At 38.5% G+C, this 22,199-nt stretch overlaps 1 protein-coding gene across 1 annotated transcript in view; it reads left to right on the top strand.

The window, feature by feature from the left end:
* Window positions 1-1,375: 1,375 nt before the first annotated feature.
* LOC115788053 (RNA-binding protein 20-like) overlaps window positions 1,376-22,199 on the top strand; it is a 51,109-nt gene continuing 30,285 nt past the window's right edge. Inside the window, exon 1 of the mRNA XM_030740934.1 lies at window positions 1,376-1,497. Within this exon, the coding sequence (XP_030596794.1) occupies window positions 1,376-1,497 (122 nt within the window). The remainder of the gene's footprint in view (window positions 1,498-22,199) is intronic.

The following is a 22,199-nucleotide window of genomic DNA, read 5'->3' as shown; positions in this document are numbered from 1 at the left end:
GAATGTAAAGTTAACTATTGTCTTGCCTTTTTTTTTTTTTTTTTCTTGAATTTGACTGCTGGACTGTTTGTGTTCTCAAAATTATTTACCACAAATAGCTGATCAGTCAGCAGCAGCTGGCTTTAAGCTAGCCGGCAATAGAAGCAGCAACCATGAGTGCCGTGTTTTCCCTCATAGAAGTAGATTCATTAAGCCACAAGGATAAATCCAGATGGCTGATTTCACCAATTTTGATTTGATTTGATATCTTTGGGTTTGGGTATCTTTGGGTTTTGCAGATTTGTTAAAAATCTTTTGTTTTGTGATCAATCTGATAAAATAGTATTTATATCTGGATCTCTAAAGAAACATAATATTCAAACTAAAGTCAAGATCAGATTCTAAGACTCATGTCTTGAAAACAGTCTCGGTTCCTTGTAATAATTTAACCCCCCCCTCCCGGCCATGCTCAAAAATCCAACCATACAGGACAAGCACGGCCCTGAGGTGCTCTCGCTCCGTACTATTCTTCTCTTAATAGTGATTTATTATCAAGCACAACCTACCTTTTGGCTGACAGATGTGAAACCCCAGACTGTCTGACCATTACAAAATGTTAATAATCTGACACCGTGTTCCAGGTCTAGAGACTGGATCTCTCCAATGATTCAGCAGCTAAACTGATCTCGACACCTACTGAGTGACTGATGGCATTCCCAGAACCGCAGTGCATCCCTTCATCAGCCAGACTATGCGAGTGTGTGTGTCTGTGTTTGTGTGTGACTGCAGAGGCGATAATCAGCAGTGGCTGGAGAGACTTTCTTGTCCCTGTTGTTGTGCCGCGTGGAGCTGTCCTGGGCAGGGGCTCCCTTTTAGTCCCCCCCCCACCCATGCCATCCCTTGAGCCCACCTCTTCTGTTATTCCCTCTTTGACTTCACTCAGTCATCCTCCTGTTTCTCTTTGAACAGGCGCTACTCTGATTTCTCCATCTCTGGCCACTGGAGAGAACACAGGAAGTGAAGGAAAGTCTGGGAAGTGTATGTAGCATAGTTTGTAGGGAAAGAGAGACAGACGAGGGTAAAGGGGGTCTTTGCTGCCTTTGCTGCTGTCGATCAGGAGTGGCTGAGCAGCAGAGACCCTGCTGAAGTGCTCAGCAGCCAGTCTCTCTTCCTGCCTGCTGGTATTTGTTTCATCTGGCCATTCAGTAAAAGGAGAGAGAAAAAAATACAACAACAAAAAAAAACAAAAGAAAGAAAAACAGAACAAAGCAGGCTGGAGAAAGTTACTCTATCAGGATTTGTTGTCTTTGGTCTGTGGTGGCTACTTCTAGGAGGGCTGTTTGGAGAGATTAAGGGGTGTTAAGGCTGTGGGTGGTGCTAGGGAGTTTGTTTTGCCATGCAGAACGCTTGGGATCGGACAAGTAGCGTTGACAGTGACAAACCAGGCCATACAAAAATGCTGGGGAAAGGACAAAGCAGTGGATATCCCCCTGAGACAGCAAGTGACACCTTACAGAGGTAAGAGGAAAATCTGTAAACCTCAGAATCAGAAGGTATACAACACATTCACACGCCTTGTGCTCACATGGCTATATGAAAAAAAAAAGTTTGCAAAGTCCACAAAAAAAAAAGTAGTTGTGTTGTTGGAATAATTTCTGTATCTGTGGTGTAAGGTCTTCCTGCATGAAACTGAAATTGATAAGAACGCAGCCGTTATCTGCAATGTGTCTCAAAAATGTATATGAATATTAATACAGTATTGAGGATTTTATACTCTAATTATGAAAAAAAAAAGCATGAATAAACACTATAAAAGGTGTTTTTAATTTATTTTATAATCATATCTACACTCTAAAAGGTTATTTTAAATTACAGGTATGCTTTAAAAATAAATGGAGAGGCTCTAAAATTAATTGTGATATTTCATAGCATCCTATTAATCTTATTGTTGTTGCTTTTTTAAAAAGTAATGTAAAATGAAATAAAAGGGAAACTGTACAGTCAGGAGATTTATCTGAATATATTGATCACCGAGCTAACACATTTTGCCAAACATGTCCAGGTTTTATATGTAACAGCAGAAAATGCTGACTGACACTAAATTCTTATCAGTCACTATTATGAATTAGATTTCCTGTTCATTCAAATCTGTTGTTATCTTGTCCAAAATTTTGGACAGGTTGGAAATAATCCCACTATTACGTGCATTATGTACAGGATTGTGTGAGGATTACATATATTTTATTATGATTTAGAAAAAAAAATCACGGCACTCTTTCTTGTCATGTAAGGATTTAAAATGTTTTATGGGCTGCTGCTCTTAAAGTTAATAAAGCAACAAATTATATTTTCTTGACTTTTTTTTTGCTTTTTCTTTTTAAACCAAAGTAATAACTCTACAAAAATAGGCTATTTTTCTGTATGTACTGCATCCATAAAACCCCCAAATTCAGTTGATAAACATATCAATTAAATTGGGGAATTCAGATGTAATTTCTAAGCCAAACAATCCTCGATGAAGTCAGTAAACTTCTCCGTCTTTCTGTGAAAAAACACAAAGTCCGTATATCGAATTTGTCAGCATCACAATAACTGCGCTCAAGCGCTGCAATCCAACAACAAAACTGTGTGAAAGGTATTTAATCATTCCTGTAACAAATCTTGATTGTACTTTTGTATTATTGATGATTTTTTCTATGAATTGCTGTGCAGTGTGTGAGGACAGAATGGTTCTTTATTTTTTTTATTAATCAGATTATTTTTTTAAGTGATTATTTTATTAATCAGAATATTAATTTCTTTGCAAGGGAGTGTGCTCTTGTTGACTTAGTGTGTGCTGTATACTGGATATTGGTAGAAAACTGTACTGGTCAAAGAGTAGTTACTGAGTCAAGAATGATAATGAATAAGTGCAAATTGTTGTGTTGGATTGCGTGTGAATGTGATGGCAGCTACATTTTATTTGGGTGATTGCAAATCAGAGTAAAATAGTGTGATAGTCCTTTAATGCATTTCCAGTCTGTTGTTAATTTAAGATCATCTCTCCATCAAGGATCTGCCACCCTGCCTGGTCAAAGTCATTTACCAAATTCGGCGTATTTTCACAGCTCATCCTGGGCTTAGATCGAGTTTTTCTCAGTACTGTACTGTTAGTTACCTATCAAGAAATATTGGATAACCTGGAGAATCAAGATTTGAGATGAATTATTAACAGTGAGGAATTTAGAAAATGAAAAAAAAAGAACTCAACAAAACAAAAAACAGCTATAAAAAAATTTCAAAAACAGAAAAAAACAAACAAGAGTAGGACTGTACAAATATTCCAATTCAAATTTAACAAGATCATCATAATCCAGCATGTAAAAATGTACAATAAAAAAAAATGTTGGGTAGTGGACTGTAACTGTAAGTTTTTCATTTTAGCTGTTTTTTTAAAAAGCCCACCAAGGTCTTTTTAATTATACTGTGACAGGCTGGGGTCTCCTTATCTTATTAAAAATTTCTTTGCCGTAATTCCCAAATATACAACTTTTGTATGGATTTAATCATTTAAGTATATGTCAAAAAAAAGTCTTTACACTAAGTATTAATTTCAATATTGTTAGATGAGGAATTTGTTACAGGAAAACCATTAACTCTGATTTATTTTTGCATTTTTATTTTTACATAGTCATCACAGGCTACAGTAAAATACAAGATTCTCGCTTTTAAGTGCAGTTCTTGACTTGTCCAAACATGTTATCTAATTATTTAAAGCTACTTTTAAAATAATTTTCTTTTTCTACTTGGCGTAGTGGATTTTCCAGAGCTTAGCGCATCTGTGTACTCAGTTTGCTCACTTGCTGTGACTGTTAGGCATACGGGCCGGTGTGCAAACATCTGCAAAATAAAGAAGAAAGCTGTGAAGTTAAAGCGCCGCAAAAACAAAAAGGTGTGTTTTTAAAAAAAAAAAAAAAAATCCAGCCAGAGTTTTTTTTATATGTGATCAATATGATAAAATGACTAGATTTCAGGCTAGTTTTGCTTGTGTGTTAGTGGTGGCTCAGTGATGAGTTGTCTGTGATGGATTGTCCTGTAACAGATCAGTTAAGCATGCTTGACATGCTTTGTCACAGCATCTATGCATTAGCATTCATACCTTCCCTTATTTTGCCATTTCACTTTCCTCATCTTATGACGCTTTCCCACCTGCTACAGCTCTATATCACTGTGACAGCATGTCACAGAGAGGACAGTTAAATGCCTGAGCAAATTTTACCTTGTACCACAGACCCTGCAGCACTGCAATCAGGACACTGACATGTGAAAATGCCACAGGAAAGGTAAATGCCAGAGTTCTTCCATCTTTGTGTTTTGTGTTCATGCTTTAGGTCCTTTTGTGTTGATTTATTTATTTTTTTCTTGAGCTTGAGCTTGAGCCTGAAGGCTGTAAATGTTGTATTGTGGTAAGGCAACGCAAGTGCAAGAGAGAAGACAAGTCAAAGTGAAGGACCATTTTGCCATGTGCAACTATGCTCAAGCCTTACAGGACAGAATATAGTCTGATTGTGCTCCTACAGCTACAGCTACATAGCATAGATTTCATCCCATTAAATACAGATGTTTGTAAATTTGGTAGGAACGCGGTAGATGAAACACATCAGTACAAAAATTCAAATTCACACCATTTAGTTTACACTCCAAGCACATCGCGTTTAAAAGTGCTCTTTACACCGAGTCGTCAACTTCAAGTTCCAGTCATATCCCCTGCAAGGTCATTAACAGGGGCTAATTTAGACTTTCCCACACTTTAAATGGCTCTGCCCAAATGGTCATCTGGACAGAGATGTGCCAAGTGATTGTGAGGTTGTTTCACAGCTCTGTGATTGTGTGGGGTCTCCCTGAAACCCAGGGCATCTGTTGGTGCAAGGCTGAGCAAATATAAAATGCAGAATAGCAAGTTTTAGACAAAAAGGAACACCAGTGCCTCCTACAAAATGTTTTGATTTAGTCATTTTTGATATTAACACACACAGTCATCACTGTTCCAGTGACTTGTTCTTATCTCTCCTTAAGGAAGGGAGCAAATTAATCATGCCCGTACCTCACTTGTTGGCAGCGAGATTTGTCCTTTTCGTTGCTTACAGAAAATCTTCATTTCTAGTGTCGTCTATTTGCGTTTCGGGATCATCTACCTCCCCCACCAACACCTCAAGCATGTGTTCATTGCAGTGTTGACACATGGCAACAACTGTGGCTAATCCTGATGTTAAATGGCTGACAGTTGCATGGCACCGGAGAGAGTCTTCATAGTTACAACTGTGACATAGCACTTGTGAAAATTAAATTTTAGTGGCTTGTACACAAAGATGACTGTCTATAACGGGGAGTACCAAAGCACAACAGTAAAAACATAAACATGTCACAGCTTTCTAAAACACAGCAGTTTGTTTGGAAGAGTTGCACTTAATCTGAATGAAATCTAGCTTCTGTTCCTTTTTAGTTTACGTACACCTACTTAAAGATGCTTTTCTTAAGCTCTGAGATTCAGCACACATTCTTTCACACCCCGAGGCTATTGCCAGAACTATTAAATGCATATTCTTCAGGCTAACAGTTTGTAAAATGGCCTTAGAAAAGCATTGTTACAAGCAGGATTTGTGACATGCCTCAAACGGTGCAAGAAAATCCAAGAGGTTAACTTCCTACAACCTGTTGCAACAGCTTTGGTTGGTTGGTTGAGTTGCTGTTTTATTATGCACATCAAAGAAAGTTCTATGGCCAATTTTCTGCAGACTTGAGACTTGATGTTAATATAAATATCGACCAGTATCTGGTGTAGATGTAATGGCTGAACCAAACAGTTGATCCAAATATCAGAATAAAAGTCTCAGTTTTAATGTTCAAAGTTTGGCTCATGCACAGGCAGGCAGTCCAGGAAGAAAACAATTGACAAAAAGGGGCAGGCAAGAGGCAGAGACCAAAAATAGTGCAAAGATTCAAAAATTCCAACAAAAAAAAAACTGGCAGGGGGTCTTCACAAGAGAATCACCAGGTCATAGGAAAACGGTGGAACGCTCAGGAAAATGCTGCAACAGTCTGACAGGGAACAAAGGGAAACATGGCTGTATAAACACAGGGTGAGTAATTCAGTCATGGGAAACAGGTGCACTAGAAAATTGGTGGGAAAACAGAAACCAAGAGAGCAAACAGAATAAACAGCTAGGAAATTTCAAAATAAAACAGGAAATGATTCCATGCTGGTGGTTACAGTAGATTTTTGTCTGCAGTTCTTCTCCTGCAGCACACAGGGTTACGTCCTAGTGGGAAAGGGTTTACAGGCGTTGAGTTGGTAGACTTAGCGGGGTTAACTATCTGGAACAATGGGAGTGGTCAGAGTTAAAGGGGTTTAACTGTCTTTACAAATGGTATTCACATTAAAAGATAGCAATGATAAAAGAGCATTGTCAAATATCTGCATCTGTATATATTTACCAATGAGATTTGCACGCAACTTAGATGGGCTTGAGAGGGATACACTAGTTAATCCTGAAATCATCACAGTTTCAGTTTAGTTCTGGTGTCTCTATAAACGAAGCTGTAATGTGACTCCGATGCTGTGATGGTCTTCTTAGCTGAGGCAGAAAAAAACAGATGCAGCTTGAACAATATTAATAAAATGAGAAGCTGTAATTATTTGTGAGGTTTGATCGCAGTTGCTTGGATTCATCAGTGACACAGTATCAGCTGCACATTGCTGTAAATTGTACGGACTTTTGGTCTTGAGATGGACGGACTGTAATTCTAGCACTGTCCTCTGCGCCGTGACCACAGAACTGATAAAGATTAGCAGGATTGCTTAGAGAGATAGTCACAGTATCAAGATCGTTACAGTTTTTTTTTTCTGTGCAGAGCTTTAAATAGCAAATAGCCGTTTGACATTTTTACTTTTTTTCTTGAATAAGTGCAGTCACAGTTGTAGTGTAACATTTGTGCAAGACTGTGTGACACTGACATTTTGAGCAGTTGATCTTAGTTCTAATTACAAGAGATAATTGGTCATCTTTGGGATCAGCTCTCCATCACTACCTTTCGAGCTCTTAATGCTTAAACATATGAGCTGGCAGAGTTTAAAGGTCTCGATGTGAACACAATCTAAATTTAAAGGGTTGTTCATTTGAAACGGATGAAGTGTTCTTCCCAGTACAGGCTGTAACACTTACAATTTTTTTTTTCTCATAAAATCTTGTGTGTGTTTGTATGATTTGCTCTGTGTGTGTGTGTGTGTGTGAGTGTGTGTGTGTGTGTATGCTTTTATCTTTCCGATGGTGTGTTTGTGGTGTCTGGGATAATATTTCTCTACACCATAAAACATCCTGATATAGCCAAGCCTTTCTCTATTTCCAGAAAATGCAATTGGTGAGTTAATGTGAAAACTTGTGTAAGGGAACATTCCCATTGTCACCCACTGGGAGCTCAAAAACCAAACTGGGAATTTTGGTTTTTACTTCCTATTTTAATGATGATTATATGACTTGTTTTCCATCTTTTCAGTACTTGTATAATCAGATAACATTGACCATCACTAACTAAGGTATGCTTTTTTAAAAAAAATCAAACTATCTGCTGGTGGACTAGACTCTCCTTCTTGTTCTAACAAATTATGTTGGGAAAAGAGCTCTGCTGTTCCTCTGCAGGTGTGGGGGTTGCATCAATTCTTTTGTAGCTTGTGTCTGTGACAGTTATCAGATTTTATTGCTCAGGTAGTAGGTAGGTAGTGGGCTGCATGTAAGCTTGGATATGTGGGCACTTTGCTTGAATTCAGCATAATTAATCCCCACATTTGATTCAATGAGTCATAAGTGAGTCAGATACTGTTTTAAGGTCCTGTCAGTACTGCTGCTGCTACGCTATTTTCTTCTGACAAGGCTAACATGAGTAGGAGGCCTCTGCTGCCTGTTGTCAGTCAGTCGTTTAGTGGTATTTGTTCAGGATGTAGTAAAGGGAGGGAAAGGCTGGTGCCAAAAGCAAAAGTTTATTTTTTGACACTCTATACACTGTCTAAACCTTACACTGTCAACAACAACAACACTGTCCAAAACCACAGTGTAGCTGTCATAAAGTTTACTTTTCACTATGTTAGATGATTTTGCTATCCATACTGAGTGCTCAATATTGATTTGTTATGCATATACATATGGAACCATGCAGGGCAAAGGAGTCCCTGTTAGAAGTTAGCAAGTTTTCTGTGTATGGTTGGTGTTTACAGTAACAGTAACCAGCTAGTCCCCTGCTAACCATAGTTACTCGATAGATGCAGTAAATATAATTTTTGCTTTAATCAATAAACCATATATCAGGTAAAAGCAACATTTGCAGAAGAACAGAATTTAGGTGTTTTTATGAAGTACTGTTGTCAGCCTGTCATTTGTTACATAAGACTATAGTGCTTTTTAAGCCTTGCTGTGCATTTGAAACCTGCAGTATTTACAAACTGGCAGTGTTTAACCTGGAAGTAAGGTGTTATTTGAAGCAGGAAAGCTTTGAATAGACTGAAGTATTATTAATAACCGGTGAGTATTGGCTTGCAGGTCTTCTGATTGTCCTAATTAATAGGAATAAATGTCACCCTGCAGTACAGCTACCGTATGCCAGACTTCAGTGCAAGGTCACACATCACGGACATAGTTAAAGGAACCAGCTCAGCTATGAATTTGGAGAATGTACTGAATGCGTGTTGCCCTACAGTTTAACAGAAGGAGAGTATGGGTGTCTAAGTGACACATAAACCCGCACAGTATCACACAGCCTCTCTGCTCTGCTCTGTTAGGCTGGCATCAACAGCTGAGGCCAGTGGAGATTGTAGCACGTGTGCTCACCCCAAAGGCATCCTCCTTTCATCCACATAGTGATCAGGCCAGAATCCAGGAAATCAAATTCCCTGTATATTTGTCACACACACAGGTGGAGTTGGCATACACACATACACGGACAATAACTGCATATTGTTCAATATGAATAGTGTTATGTCACATGTACATTTCTAGAAGTTGCTGCTGGAAGCGAAATGCAAGCGCGAGAAAAGGAAGTGTGCCCACATTTCTGCAGTTTGCACATCTTCACCCCAAGATTATGTCACTATGTAATCTGTGTGTTTGCCAACACAATCTAATCTTTTGTGATGTGTTTTTTAAAGACACATACATTTTATTTGCATTTCATACATTTCAGAAACATTTTTATAGCACGCTTTGGTTATTTCAATCCTCAATGTATCAGCGTTTATTTTTTTTAGGTGTTGTTTAATTGTTTAGTTGCAGCCGTGCACTTTGTGTGTGGGTGTATTCTTGTGTTTAAATGTGTTAGTGTGCTTTTGTTTGCGGTGTGTGACTATGTACTGCTATAGATCATTACATGCTTGTCATCATGGAGAAAACTAATCTGGCGCAACATATTACCAGCAATGAATTTATTATTGCATGGTGCTAATATCTGTTAATATAGTCCCTTTGTATCTTGAAAAACGTAAAGCTGAAAGACAAATACATGGTATTAGGGATGGACAGATCTGTTGTGTTAAGGATTTATCCTAAAATTAGTTGGTTATGTAAATTAAAAGAGCTAGGCTATTACTGGTTGTTGAATTTGGGCTTAAATTCTATCAGTATCTGGGTAGGGCAAGTGAGCAAGTGGCCCCCGTCCCATCACCAGGGGTTTGGCTATGTATAGGCCCTTAATAGCAGAAATACCATGCTCAGCTTCTCGGCCTTAAAAGAGGGGCTGCTCAGCAGGGGACATCATTGCAAGCAGAAGGAAGGCAAAAGAGGATAAATATCTTTGTAAAATTATTTATAATCACCATATAAATGAACTACGTGTGAAATTTGATTCATTCATCCTTACCACCACAGGCAGTGGAGCAGTGGCTGATAGTTTTTGCTTGGCTTTTTTCCACCAAGGAGATATTTATGTGTTTGGCTGACCACTAAGCCCCCCCCCCCAAAAAGTCAGTTAGTCTAGGCTTAAGTTGTATTTAATGGTTACTGTGATCTAAAGCCTACTCATAACTTTGTTGAGTGTTAAATTAGTTGAGTACGCAGTGAACTGCTCTGTGTTTTAAAGTCTGTATGTCTCCCTAACTTATATACCAGTGATAGATATTTTGGAATAAAGTGAGCTAACAGACAGAAACACTCTGATGGTCAGTTGGTCGGCAGATCAAGCAATAAAATGCTTTTTCTCTTTTTGCTTTATGCAGGAAAGTCATTTATTTGTAGGTGGCTGCCATTCAGGAAAAGGGAACATGTTACCCAAAGGTCAGATACCAGTAATTTAAAAAAATGTTTTGGGCAAATTAGCAAAAATACAAAAACATAACTTCATCAGAGCAGCACAAGCACTGCAAAGTGATAATAGGTCTGAACACAGTCTGAAGTACTAAAAACTGTAAAGGCTGACATGGTATCAAAGCCCATTTGACCAAGTTCTACATCATCCATAAATATCTGGCATTTTTTACCAATGTTAATGTTGCATTAGATTATTAATGCTCATTACTAGTCTATTTGCAGTATCAACTGACTTGTTTGTTGTTCAGCTTTAAAGCGACATACATAGTTTCTTAAAGTGTCTTTTAACTTGCATCATCTTCTCTGTCCTGCAGATCCAGACTTATGGGTCTGGATTCAGCTGTGGACCACAAGTACAAGAACAAGTTATTTCCCCCAAAGTCCAAATGTATAAGACTTTCATTTAGAAGGCAAGTCAGCACTGTTCACACTCTTTTGACTATATGTGGAAATGAGCGACAGCCTGAAGAAGCTTGATGATTTGTGGTGGTATTAAGATAGAGCTGGACATTTAATAGGGTTGGCTCATGTTGCTTTTTGACCCATTTCTATTTGTTTTAACCCTTGAGAGGTGAGTGGGAAAGTAGGACTGAGGGAGTAGATGACAGAAGCTGTTCTCAGTGTGGCACATTCAGACCCTGGGATTTGTGGAGGGCACCAGGTGGGGCAATGTATAAATTATCAGACATGCCAGGGGAGAGAGCTCCTTTAGTTTGTGTTAATATACAACATTACAACTCAGCAATTGTAATTGTATATACAGTCCGCACAAATGTTGATGGGGCAATGTCTGATATCCACTCTGGAGTTCAGCATATCAGGTGAACAGAACATTTCTGTGTGGAAATGTAGGCAAATAAGAGATGTCAGAATGAGGTAGGCTGTCTTTCAATAAAGATTTGGACTTTGCTTATGATCCAGTCGAGGAGATAGGAACAAAATGCAGCCCTGATGATAATGTGAGGATTAAATAAATCTAATTCCTTTGGACACAAAAGCAACAATAACATAGGGTGAAAAATCAACGTGGATGAAACCTGTGTTGTAATATTTCACAAAAAACAAAAGCGGTTATGAGAAATAATAATAATATTGAGAAAACATAAAATAATTGCTTCATATTAAGCAACACTAAAGGTAACTTTCTTAGATCAATTTTTTAAGTGGTCAGTGAAGGTGGTGTGTTGGTCTGCCTCAAACCTGGGCATTGTACACCCCCGGGCTACATGTGTGAGGTCAGTGGGAAATTCAAACATAAATAAGTATATAAATAAATATACAGCAGCACTGCAGCCAACAACAAAACAGACCTGCAATGTCTGTGTGAGCATGAGAGTGTGAGTGTGCACATGTGTGAGTAAAGTTTATTTAGTGTGTAATTAACGTGATATGTTAGAAATACTGTTTATCAGAAACAACTTAATCTTTTCAGTTTATTATTATCCACATCGTATTTGGTCAGTTTTGTCAGAATAGTCCCACTGGGAGGCCTATTTCTGTGAGTTAATGTCCAAATGGTGAACATCTAATTTTGGTTTATAGAATCTTATCTGTATCTATCTTATCTCTATATTATTTGTTTATTTATGCTAAAGGGACCACATTTGAGTTATTTTGGGGTTTTTGTCACAATTTGATATGAAGGGTGTATTTTCTATGTTTCATCATTACCTAAAGTTCAGTAAATGTTCAATTCTTTTCTGTTAAAGAGTTGTCTGGCTCAGTTATTTAAAACATAGTGGGTGATTTCAGCCACAGAAAATTCAGTTCAATTCAATTCAATTCACTTTATATAGAGCCAAATCACGCGCTTTATATTGTAGGGTAAAGACCCGACAATAGTGGAGGGAAAACCACAACAAAGTTTGCTTAATGTTAGCGTTGTGATCAGATCACTTTAAATAAACCTTCATGTATCTACCTTACATCAAACTCAACACCCCACCTAGTTTGGTCAAAACTAGGATACCAGGATTAGATAAAGTATAGAGCAGTGGAAGTATAATGAAAAAGTATTTTCGTAGGTTGTACACCGTAAAGTATTTGTGACCACTTATTAAAACATGGTGATTTTATTTACACTCATCTTAACTTTATTAATTATTGTCTTTTGCCTTAAACTTGTGACACTATGTAGATTATATTTATGTGTTTATTTATTTATATTTATTAGTGCTCTAATTGAATGTGTTTCATTGCTTTTCCATTAAAGTCAGCTTTTGTCTCAGTTTCTGCAATAAACCACTTCTTTTTTGCAGAGATGCTTGAGCTACAGTTATGCATTAAAATACCCACACTTCACAGCCATTTTGTACTTTATCTACAGAATGGTAATTAGAGGAGTGTTTCTCATGAGACCACATTACTACCAGTGAGAACTACTTTATCTGTCATCTAGCCCACTTTGTGTTATCTTTTATGTAATAAGAAACCTGGCATTTTGCCAGACTCTCAGTACCAGACCAGTAAATGAGCATTACTTGTAAAACATTTTTTTGTACAAATGTTATATAAAAACTCAAAGAAGAGTACATCTAAAGTACATGTACACCAGTGACGTGCAGTCAGGGGAGGCAGGTGAGGCACGGCCTCACCTGTCATCGTGGAAATATAAAATTAAAAAATAAATTAAATGGTTATATTCATTCAGTGATTTGTATTTTAAAGTTCTTTTCCATTTAACTACACCATTTTTAGATTAGTTTTTTTCAAAATCGTTGAATTTTCGCATTTGCCGGTCAAATACTAAGAGACGAACGGTGAGGCACCAGCCCGGCGAGCCGCACCACGGATTGCGCAATCCGTGGTGCGGCTCAGTATAGTCATTGCCAATGACTACTAACTGTGCTGGCATGCTATGCAGTGAGACCGGATTACTTTCCCTTTGCATGTGGCTATTAAAATGTTCTAACACTTTTACTATATGAACTAAATTTCTATATTATAGGTGGTGTATATAATGCACAGTTTTTTTTTTTGTTTTTTCATTAACAACTGTATGTGTGTGTAATGCATTCTTGTGTTGAGCGATCATGAAACTGCTGCGAAGAGACACTAGGTGAGGCACGCAGTTCTCGTGCCTCATGGTAGGGGGCGCTGGTGATCCCAGGGACTCTACGACTCCTCGGTGGCAAGCTACCATAAACAGTTAGCAAGGCCAGTTAGTTTTTCCTGTTGCTTGGCCTTATGTTCAACATGGAAGATTACATAACTCAACTGAAAGAATTTTCTAAACTGGACTTTCAATCGAAGCAGAAGATAATAATTAAAGGAAGACCAACACCGGAGCTAAAAGGTTTGCTTCAGACTATGTTAATGTTAAACAAAACAACTGTTGCCAATCAAATGGTGAATAAGCTATATGTTTGTAAATCTGATGTGATGACGTCAGTGCCTCACCAGTCACGACCCTCACCGCACGTCACTGATGTACACTATACTCTTAAATATAAAACAACCCAAGCTATTGGAAAATTTTAGATAATGGAAAACAGGAAAGTGTCTATGTATAGTAAAATAACATGGATATAACACCAAAAGTAATCAGATGCTACCTAAACCTGCTAGTGGTGAACTAAGGCTGGTAAATTTAAACTGAATTTACAGTGATGAACTGTATATATGTGGAAATAACATTAATTATACTGAGAGAAATTTAGAAATCTTTCAGGCCCTTAATCTGAGCTTTGAAACGTTTGTTTCCTGAAGTGAATGGTACAGCAGAAAGGTACAGTACAGGTAATGGTCTGTTCACACCAAATGTGAAGTGAAGTTTTGGCTTGTGTTATTCGTGTGAATACAGTTGTATGAATCATCGTGTTGGACACCTACAAATAATCACCCCTAAAAGCTAATGTGACAGCACGGAGTACAGCTGATGGCTGGAACCAAGTTATAGTAACATATTTTCAGAGTTCACCATGAAGCCCTACAATTTTGCTCATATTCGTCAAGGTGAGAGCACACACACATTTGTGTGTGTATATATATATATATATTTTTTTTTTTTTTTTTTTTTTTTTAAAGCGAAAGTGAACCATATAGTTCCAGCTGCCCTCAAACAGCATCAATAAGCTTGTTCTCACTGTGTGATTGTCTACGGCATGTGGGAAACTGATGGGTTTTTACATTTTAATTCACCCAAAAGTGGATTCGCCTCTACTTGCATTGCCCAGCACAAATGTGTAGACTTTGCATGTGACTGCACCATGAGAAAACCTCACTTAATGTTTGGTGTAAATAATCCATGAGAAGCTGTTTCTCATCTATTGGCGGCTAAAGTTAAGTGGCTTGCTCAAGAGAACCCAAAATGCGGTAGTAAGGAAAGGGATTTTTTTTTATATTACCACCCAGATTTACAATACAGGACTGTAAACTGTCAATCATCAAACTTGTTTCTCTAACCTTTGGGGCACATCTTAAAATGTATTTGTTGTCTGCATCATCACAAATCCAGTTTAGTGCGGTTTCAGTTACTTTCAACCAGCTCAATGTGAGTGATAACATTTTGCAGTCAATAAAGTTTCTCTATAAACATTAAAAATCTGCGTAAATAGATTTCTGAAGAGTATGAATGCCAGTTCAGAACATTATTTGGGAAGCTTTGTTGCAATTATGCTGCCATCAGATGACCTCTTTTTAGGGGAAAAGCTTGCTTATTCAAGCAAGATACTGCCAGTCATATTCTGCATATGCATTATGAAAGCATTGCAGTGAAGTAAGTAAATCTGGGTGCTAAACTTATTGTTGTTATCCATGCATTTTCAGAGTTTCAGATTTACAGTTTTACAAAAAAAAAAATCTGAAAAATGATTGCGTTCCTGAACAGAAAAATTTGTTTTAGTGGTTGAATGTTATGCTTGATTCATTTCTGACTTCTCAGAGAAGTCCAGTGTGCCGGCTCAAATTTGGGAATAAAAATGTGAACGCACAATATAATTTTTAGTCTTGAAGAAGTTTTTGACACATTTCTGAAATATTTGTGTTTTCTTGTTTTTATGACAGGTGGTCTAATACATTTGTTAAACACTGTAGTTTTAAATTCTTTGCCTGATACTAAATTCTCTTATCCACGTTTTAAAAAGCATCTTTTTTTGGAAATTAGATTTTACCTTTAGTTTACGGTTTTCTGGTAATTAATAAAAAAAACAGTTAATAATAAAAAAAATTATTATTAACTTAATAATATTAATAATAAAAAAAACAGACACAATCATCCCCGTGCCCAAAAGGTCATCTGTCACCAGCCTAAATGATTACCGCCCTGTGGCCCTCACACCGGTAATCATGAAGTGCTTTGAGAGGCTGGTTCTCCAGCACATCAAAGACCACCTGCCCCCCACTTTCGACACCCATCAGTTTGCATATCGAGCAAACAGATCCACAGAGGACGCCATCGCTGTAGCTCTCCACTCTGTGTTGAGCCACTTGGAGCAGCAGCAGAGCTACGCTCGCATGCTCTTTGTGGATTACAGCTCAGCGTTCAACACAATCATCCCGGACATTCTCACCACCAAACTGCACACCCTGGGCCTCCCCCCTCTCACATGTTCCTGGATCAAGGACTTCTTAACCAACCGGCCCCAGACTGTGAGACTTGGCCCCCATCTCTCCTCCACCCGCACACTGAGCACTGGCTCCCCACAGGGCTGTGTACTGAGCCCCCTCCTGTACTGCCTCTACACCCATGACTGCAGTCCGGCCCACAATAAAAACCTCATCGTCAAATTTGCTGACGACACCACAGTGGTCGGACTCATCTCGAAGGGAGACGAGGCAGCTTACAGAGAGGAGGTCTTGAAGTTGACAGCCTGGTGTTCAGAGAACAACCTGGTACTGAACACCATGAAAACCAAAGAGATCATCATCGACTTCAGGAAGCACAGGACTGACCCAGCTCCCCTCTACATCAACGGCGAGCATGTGGAGAGGGTCCACACCTTCAGGTTTCTTGGTGTCCTCATCTCTGCTGATCTCTCTTGGTCAGATAACATCACAGCTGTTATCAAGAAGGCTCAGCAGCGACTTCACTTCCTGAGGGTCCTCAGGAAGAACAACTTGGACTCAAACCTGCTGCTGACCTTCTACCGCTCATCCATTGAGAGCCTGCTGACGTACTGTATCACAGTATGGTACGGCAGCTGCACTGAGGCAGACAGGGTCAGGCTTCAGAGGGTAGTCAAGACAGCACAAAGAATCGTTGGCTGCCCTCTCCCCTCCCTGATGGACATCTACACCTCCCGCTGCATCAGCAGAGCCAGGAACATCATCAAGGACAGCTCACACCCTGGCTTTGACCTGTTTGACCTGCTGCCCTCTGGCAGGCGCTACAGGTGCATCAAAGCCAGAACAAACAGACTCAAGAACAGTTTCTTCGCCAGAGCAATCACCACCCTGAACTCACACACTCACCCACTGTAACTGTGCAATATTATATTATTCATACTGAACAATATCTGACATTCCTATATTGTGTAATATCCAGTATTCATTCACTAGTGCAATATTCATTCACCAAGTGCAATATTCATCATCTTCATTATTATATGTATACACATATTTACTTTTCTTACAATGTACAGATGCACCAATGTATGTATATATTTTTATACATGCTATTTTTTGTATATTTTACACATTGTTTATTTCTGTATATCTCTTGATTATATTGATCATACTAGATTATAATATTTTCATAATATTTTTATTTTAGAGAGTTTGATTTTCTGTTACATGGCACTGAACAGGAGTGGTCCTCCAATCTCATTGTACATCCTGTATAATGACAATAAAGGCATTCTATTCTATTCTATTCTATTAATTGTCAGCGTTTGATCACTCACAAAACTCAGCTTAAAGTTAAGTGCTATTGCTTTTCCCAAAGTGTGGAGCAGCAGGGGTTCAGAATTCACAATATTTTTGGTGTAGTGTTGAGTCATGGAGAGATTTGTGGGTCTGGAGTGAGTCATTGCCCTGTCTATCAGCACAGACCTTACATAACACTAAAACAGTCTATTTTTTTTTTTTCAACATTTAAGCAGCTACTTCGCAAACTAGGTCAGGCCAGGCTCATTGTGTTGATGTAACATCAAATTTTTCTTTTTTTCACTGGTGTGGGTTGTATTATTAAAAAGGCTTTGAGCTCTTTGGCTTTAATAACAAGCTTATTTTAATTTTTGTAGTTCATCTATCATGTAGGTTAATGACAAATGAGCTGAAAGCAAAAAGAACATCTTCATTTTGTCATTACACTTGACTCATCACTGCTATGTAACTCTTTTGTACACATTCATTTTCTGCCATCATCATATCATCTTTTTGAATGCATATTTGTGTTCATGTACATATACTCACCCACACTAGGTTTAATTACAGTATAGATCCTTGATCATGCCTCGTCTTTGCTCCAGCCCTCATCTGAAAGGTTGGCATAATGTTTTTGCATTTGTTTAGCTTTAGTTTCGAAACTTTGTTGGAGGGTGATGCAAAAGCAAGTCTTATTCCAGTCCATTCAGCACTGGGTAAGGATGATGGATGTCTTCTCATGTGCTGAATATTATACAAGAGAGGTGTGATCACCTGGTGATAGTGAGGGAGAACCAGAGCTAAAACTGTAAAGTCAAGCAAACCACTAGTTTTACATCCAGAAAAAGCTTTAAATTGTGCAGTACAGAGTCTAGATGGAGATTTTCTTTTCATTTCTTTGTCTTCTTTGCTCTCACACTAATTTAAAATCAAAAGAATCAACCATCTCAAAGCATTCGCAACTTTTAACACAGGCACAGTTTGTGACTCTTCCTAGAAAAAGGGTTAACTCTTTATCTTGTAAAGAGAACTCTGCAGTGCTGTGTCCAAGGCAGAAACAATGATACGTCAACCTCCTATTTCTGGCTTCTGCTATCAGCCACTCTACTTCCCCTATCATCGACTGACAAGCAAAGATGATGAAGAGATGTCTGTGTGGATGTCTGGGATGGGGGAGGGAGGTGGCAGTGGTGGTGATGGGAAGGCATTTCTAAAAAGAAGTAAACAGTGGATAGAGCATCAAAAACCTTCAAACAGGAAGAAACAGTGAGACTGCACTGTACATACATACAAATACATAGGCAAACAGAAATTATACAGCAGTAGTATCATTACAGCAGTTTGAGGAAGAGATTAGAAAACAGGCATGCTAATGGGTAGCCTAAAATATCCAGTGTCACGAGGGAGGTGACCTGGAAGATTTTTGCTTGTCATCACAAGGTCAATATCCACGCCATAGAGCTTCCTGTCAATTAACTTTCCAGCTAATCAATTGCACCACAGGGAGGTGGGAGAGGTGGCGGGCTGACATAACTGTTATTGTGCAGTTGGCTGTAATTGAGCTACTGATTTGAATTTGTTCTCTTCATTTTTCATTTGTCCGAGACACACGGACTGTCAGCACAGTGCACAAGAAAAAAATAAAATAAAGTTACACTGGTGTTTTTGTGCGTGAGTCTGGAACAGCTCAGACACAGCTGTCAGTGACTCATCAGTGTGAAGATAGCAGGGCAGTGACCTTCCTGACTCCCTGTGGTGTGTGGATTTGCCTGTTCCCCTATCGCAGGCACTAAACTGAAGATAAAACTTCCTCAGACTGCTAGAGCTTTATGTTCTCAGCAAAAATGCATGGCTTAAATGCATCTGCGTATGTTAAACATTACCCCCATGTATCCACACGAGGCTTCTGCTGACAAAATTTAACAGAAATGACGTGTAACATTGAAAATACACTACATCTAACCATAGAAAAGTTCTACACTTAGCATTTCTTAACAGCATTTCCCTCAAGAACTGCCAGAGCTGTTTCTACCAGACTAACTTTATAGTTATTGTACACCCCTGGCACTTCAAATTGTTTTTAGACTGCCATCACCTTACCATATGGTGGTAACCACACACAAACTAACTACCTTGCTAACTGATCAAGGCGCATCATCGCCACTATCAGATTATTTTGCATTCAAATATAAGGAGATGTGATTTTCTGCATATGTAACTGTATATTGTGCAAATTTGTGAACTATACGAAGTCAGTCTTTGTAATGGGGGATTTATTTTCATATGACTATGATTTTGTATTTCCTTACTAATGTGTCAGTTTATAAACACAATTTTATGTTATTTGATATATGTGTAGACATATATATGTGTGTGTGCATAGCAGAGTTTTTTTTTTCAGCCGTCACAGATGCTGTGTGGATTTTTTTCTTTAGTTTTGATGTAGTTTATGTGAATGAAAGGAAAGACATGACTCAACACTGTGTATTTGTAGCTATAAAATGATAAAGTACAAGATGAATAGTCTTATTTTATCGTTTCAGTTTTATTGGTGTGTATTACCCCAGTGACCAACCTCCACAGAGAAATCCCTCGATGGTCATTACTCCAGGGCATAGCCAACCCATTCTGTCCACTGGCTTTGTGGGGGATTTCTCACTTACACTGGGACGACTGTCTCTTCTTTCCCTTTTCGTTCATTTTTTTGTTTTAGGGTTTCTGCCGAGCAGCTGTTGGAAGAGGTGGTAAATTCATTTGCTTTTGCCGTTTAGGCTAAATTTTACTAAAGGCTCTTTGAGCAGCCTGAGATGCCAGCAGTTTCCTGAGATGAGAAATGTTGAGACATATGGCAGCAATGCCCTCTCCGTCACTGTCAGCTTTGTGCTGTGTTCACAGTGTGTGGACGTGCGTGTGATTGGCTGTTTTACCCCGAAAAGTTTTATCCTCCTGTCATCTTCATTTTAACTCTCATCTTCATTGCTGTGCCCATGTGGTGCATGTCTTGACTGTATTTCAATATCTCAATGAGGCAAAAACATTAAGCCATTTTTATTGTTAAAATAAAAGATGACTGAACTGTTCCTAAACAGGCAGTAGTAGTTTGTACTGGAATATTAGCACAAATAACATTAGAGGATTCACACCAGATTCTCCGACTGCATTCTTTCTTTCTTCTTGAACTTTTTTGCATGAGACCAGTATTTGCAGTAAAATAGAGGGAAAGTCTACAAAAGTATGTGTATAATCACTCTCAGTTAGTTATTTTGTTGAATTTGACTCCCAATCCACTCCTAAGGGAGCCTGCTGAAATACCCATGCTGTTGGATAACGGATATACTTAATCACACTGAGAAAAATTAAAGAACAGTGGTAGAAGATGTTGTGTTTTTTGCTTAAAAAAAACTGTATTTTAGCTCATTGCCAGGTAGTTATTAGACATATATAATTCAAATTTTGTGGCTACATATCAGATGCTATTGTTTTTATTGTTGGTTGGCACTGTAGGTAAATAAAGGCTGAAAACTGGTTATTTTAGCCTGTTGCTAAGTTGTTGATGACTTCATAATATACTATGCATACCTCAACTTTTGTGCACGCAATTTAGATGTTATTGCTGTGAAATAAAAATGAAATTTTATAAGGTGTTATTGGTACATAATTGCTAAAAAGTTTCTTTTTTTCTTTGTCTGTTGCTAGGCACTTGCAAAGCAACATGATGACATCTTAATAATCCAAACAGACAAGTTTAGTTGCTCAATCCCTGACTGTGTAGCAGGAGTTTGTAAATCCTTTCCACAACTTTTTTCCACTCTTCATATTTTATTTTTGTCCAGTTTTGTGCAGTCATCTTCCAGTAGAGAATCCTGTGCATTCTTGGCTTGGTTTGCAGTGGTTTTACTGAAATACGTCATATCTTAAGCACAGACACTGCAGAACAGTTTAACGCTGTGGAAGTCAGGGATCATTTTAAAAAAACAATATTTTAACTTTATTTTAGATTTGAATACAGCACTCTCATTTGTGTATTACAGACCAGACTATTTTTCTTCTGTGAATTAATTTATTGAACCATTAATGATGTATTTCACTTTGCTTTGGAAAGATGCAGTATTGTAATGTAGGTCAGGAAACACTAGCAGGCTTGCAAGTGGCACTCATGGGTGGATGGAGTAATTTTAAATAATAATGGGAGGTGAGAAGGGAGCTGCATTGCCATTGGCTGGGAAGGTCAGTGCTGGGATGACACAGCTGGGTGCGATTGGTATTTGTGAGGCTGGAAGAAGTGACAGATGGCAAAATGCAATGCTTGCTTTGGAAGGAGATGGAGGAGAGTGGGAGTGAGGTAAGACCATAGAGACAGGGTGAAAGGAAGGAAAGAGGGAAGGAGTGAAGGAGGGGTTTTAGGAATCATCGCTACGTCACGTTGTGCACCAATATAGCTCTGATGTTGCTGACCACAGTCAGGGAAGACTCCAGTTACGTGTTCCTTACTGTACCATGCAGTTACTCATGAACAGAACTAATTAGCAAGCTTGTGGAAATGTTATGCTTTATTTTTATGTTTACATTCAGAATTTCACAAAACATTAATCTGGCACTGCACAGCAGCTTCCAGTGAAAAGTTAAATTTCTGTCTACACTCGGAGAGCAGCTATAAATAACTGTTTCAGAGCAGCAGAAAAAAATGGCTGGTAAAGCTCAGTTGTCAAAGCCAACACAGCCCCCCCCCCCCCATGTTACTTCACCTCTGAGTCTTGTGACAATTCCTGTGCCTGAATTCCCGCATTACAAATATTGCACTGACTTTAAACAACGTTAAATTGCCAAAGAAGAAGAGCCTTCTTTTTTAATATTATTTGGACTCACTATATTTCTTTTCCTTAGTTTTATGATGAGTTTTATGATGAGCATATTTTGTCTAATTGTGGCTAGTTTAGAAAGTATAGACTTTCCCTATCAGGTCGCCATCCTTCTGTTGGCCAGCAGCAACTCTGACAAGCTAGCTGGATCTTTGATGTCATACTGTCCAAAGTCCAAGCAAGCTGTTCAGAGACTTGAGTCACCTGGCCCCCAGCTCTCAGCACCCAG

This window comes from Archocentrus centrarchus, chromosome 1 (assembly GCF_007364275.1).
Source record: "Archocentrus centrarchus isolate MPI-CPG fArcCen1 chromosome 1, fArcCen1, whole genome shotgun sequence".
Lineage (NCBI taxonomy): Eukaryota > Metazoa > Chordata > Actinopteri > Cichliformes > Cichlidae > Archocentrus > Archocentrus centrarchus.
The sequence above is the reverse complement of the archived record's forward strand: the minus strand, read 5'-3'. Positions and strand labels throughout refer to the sequence as shown.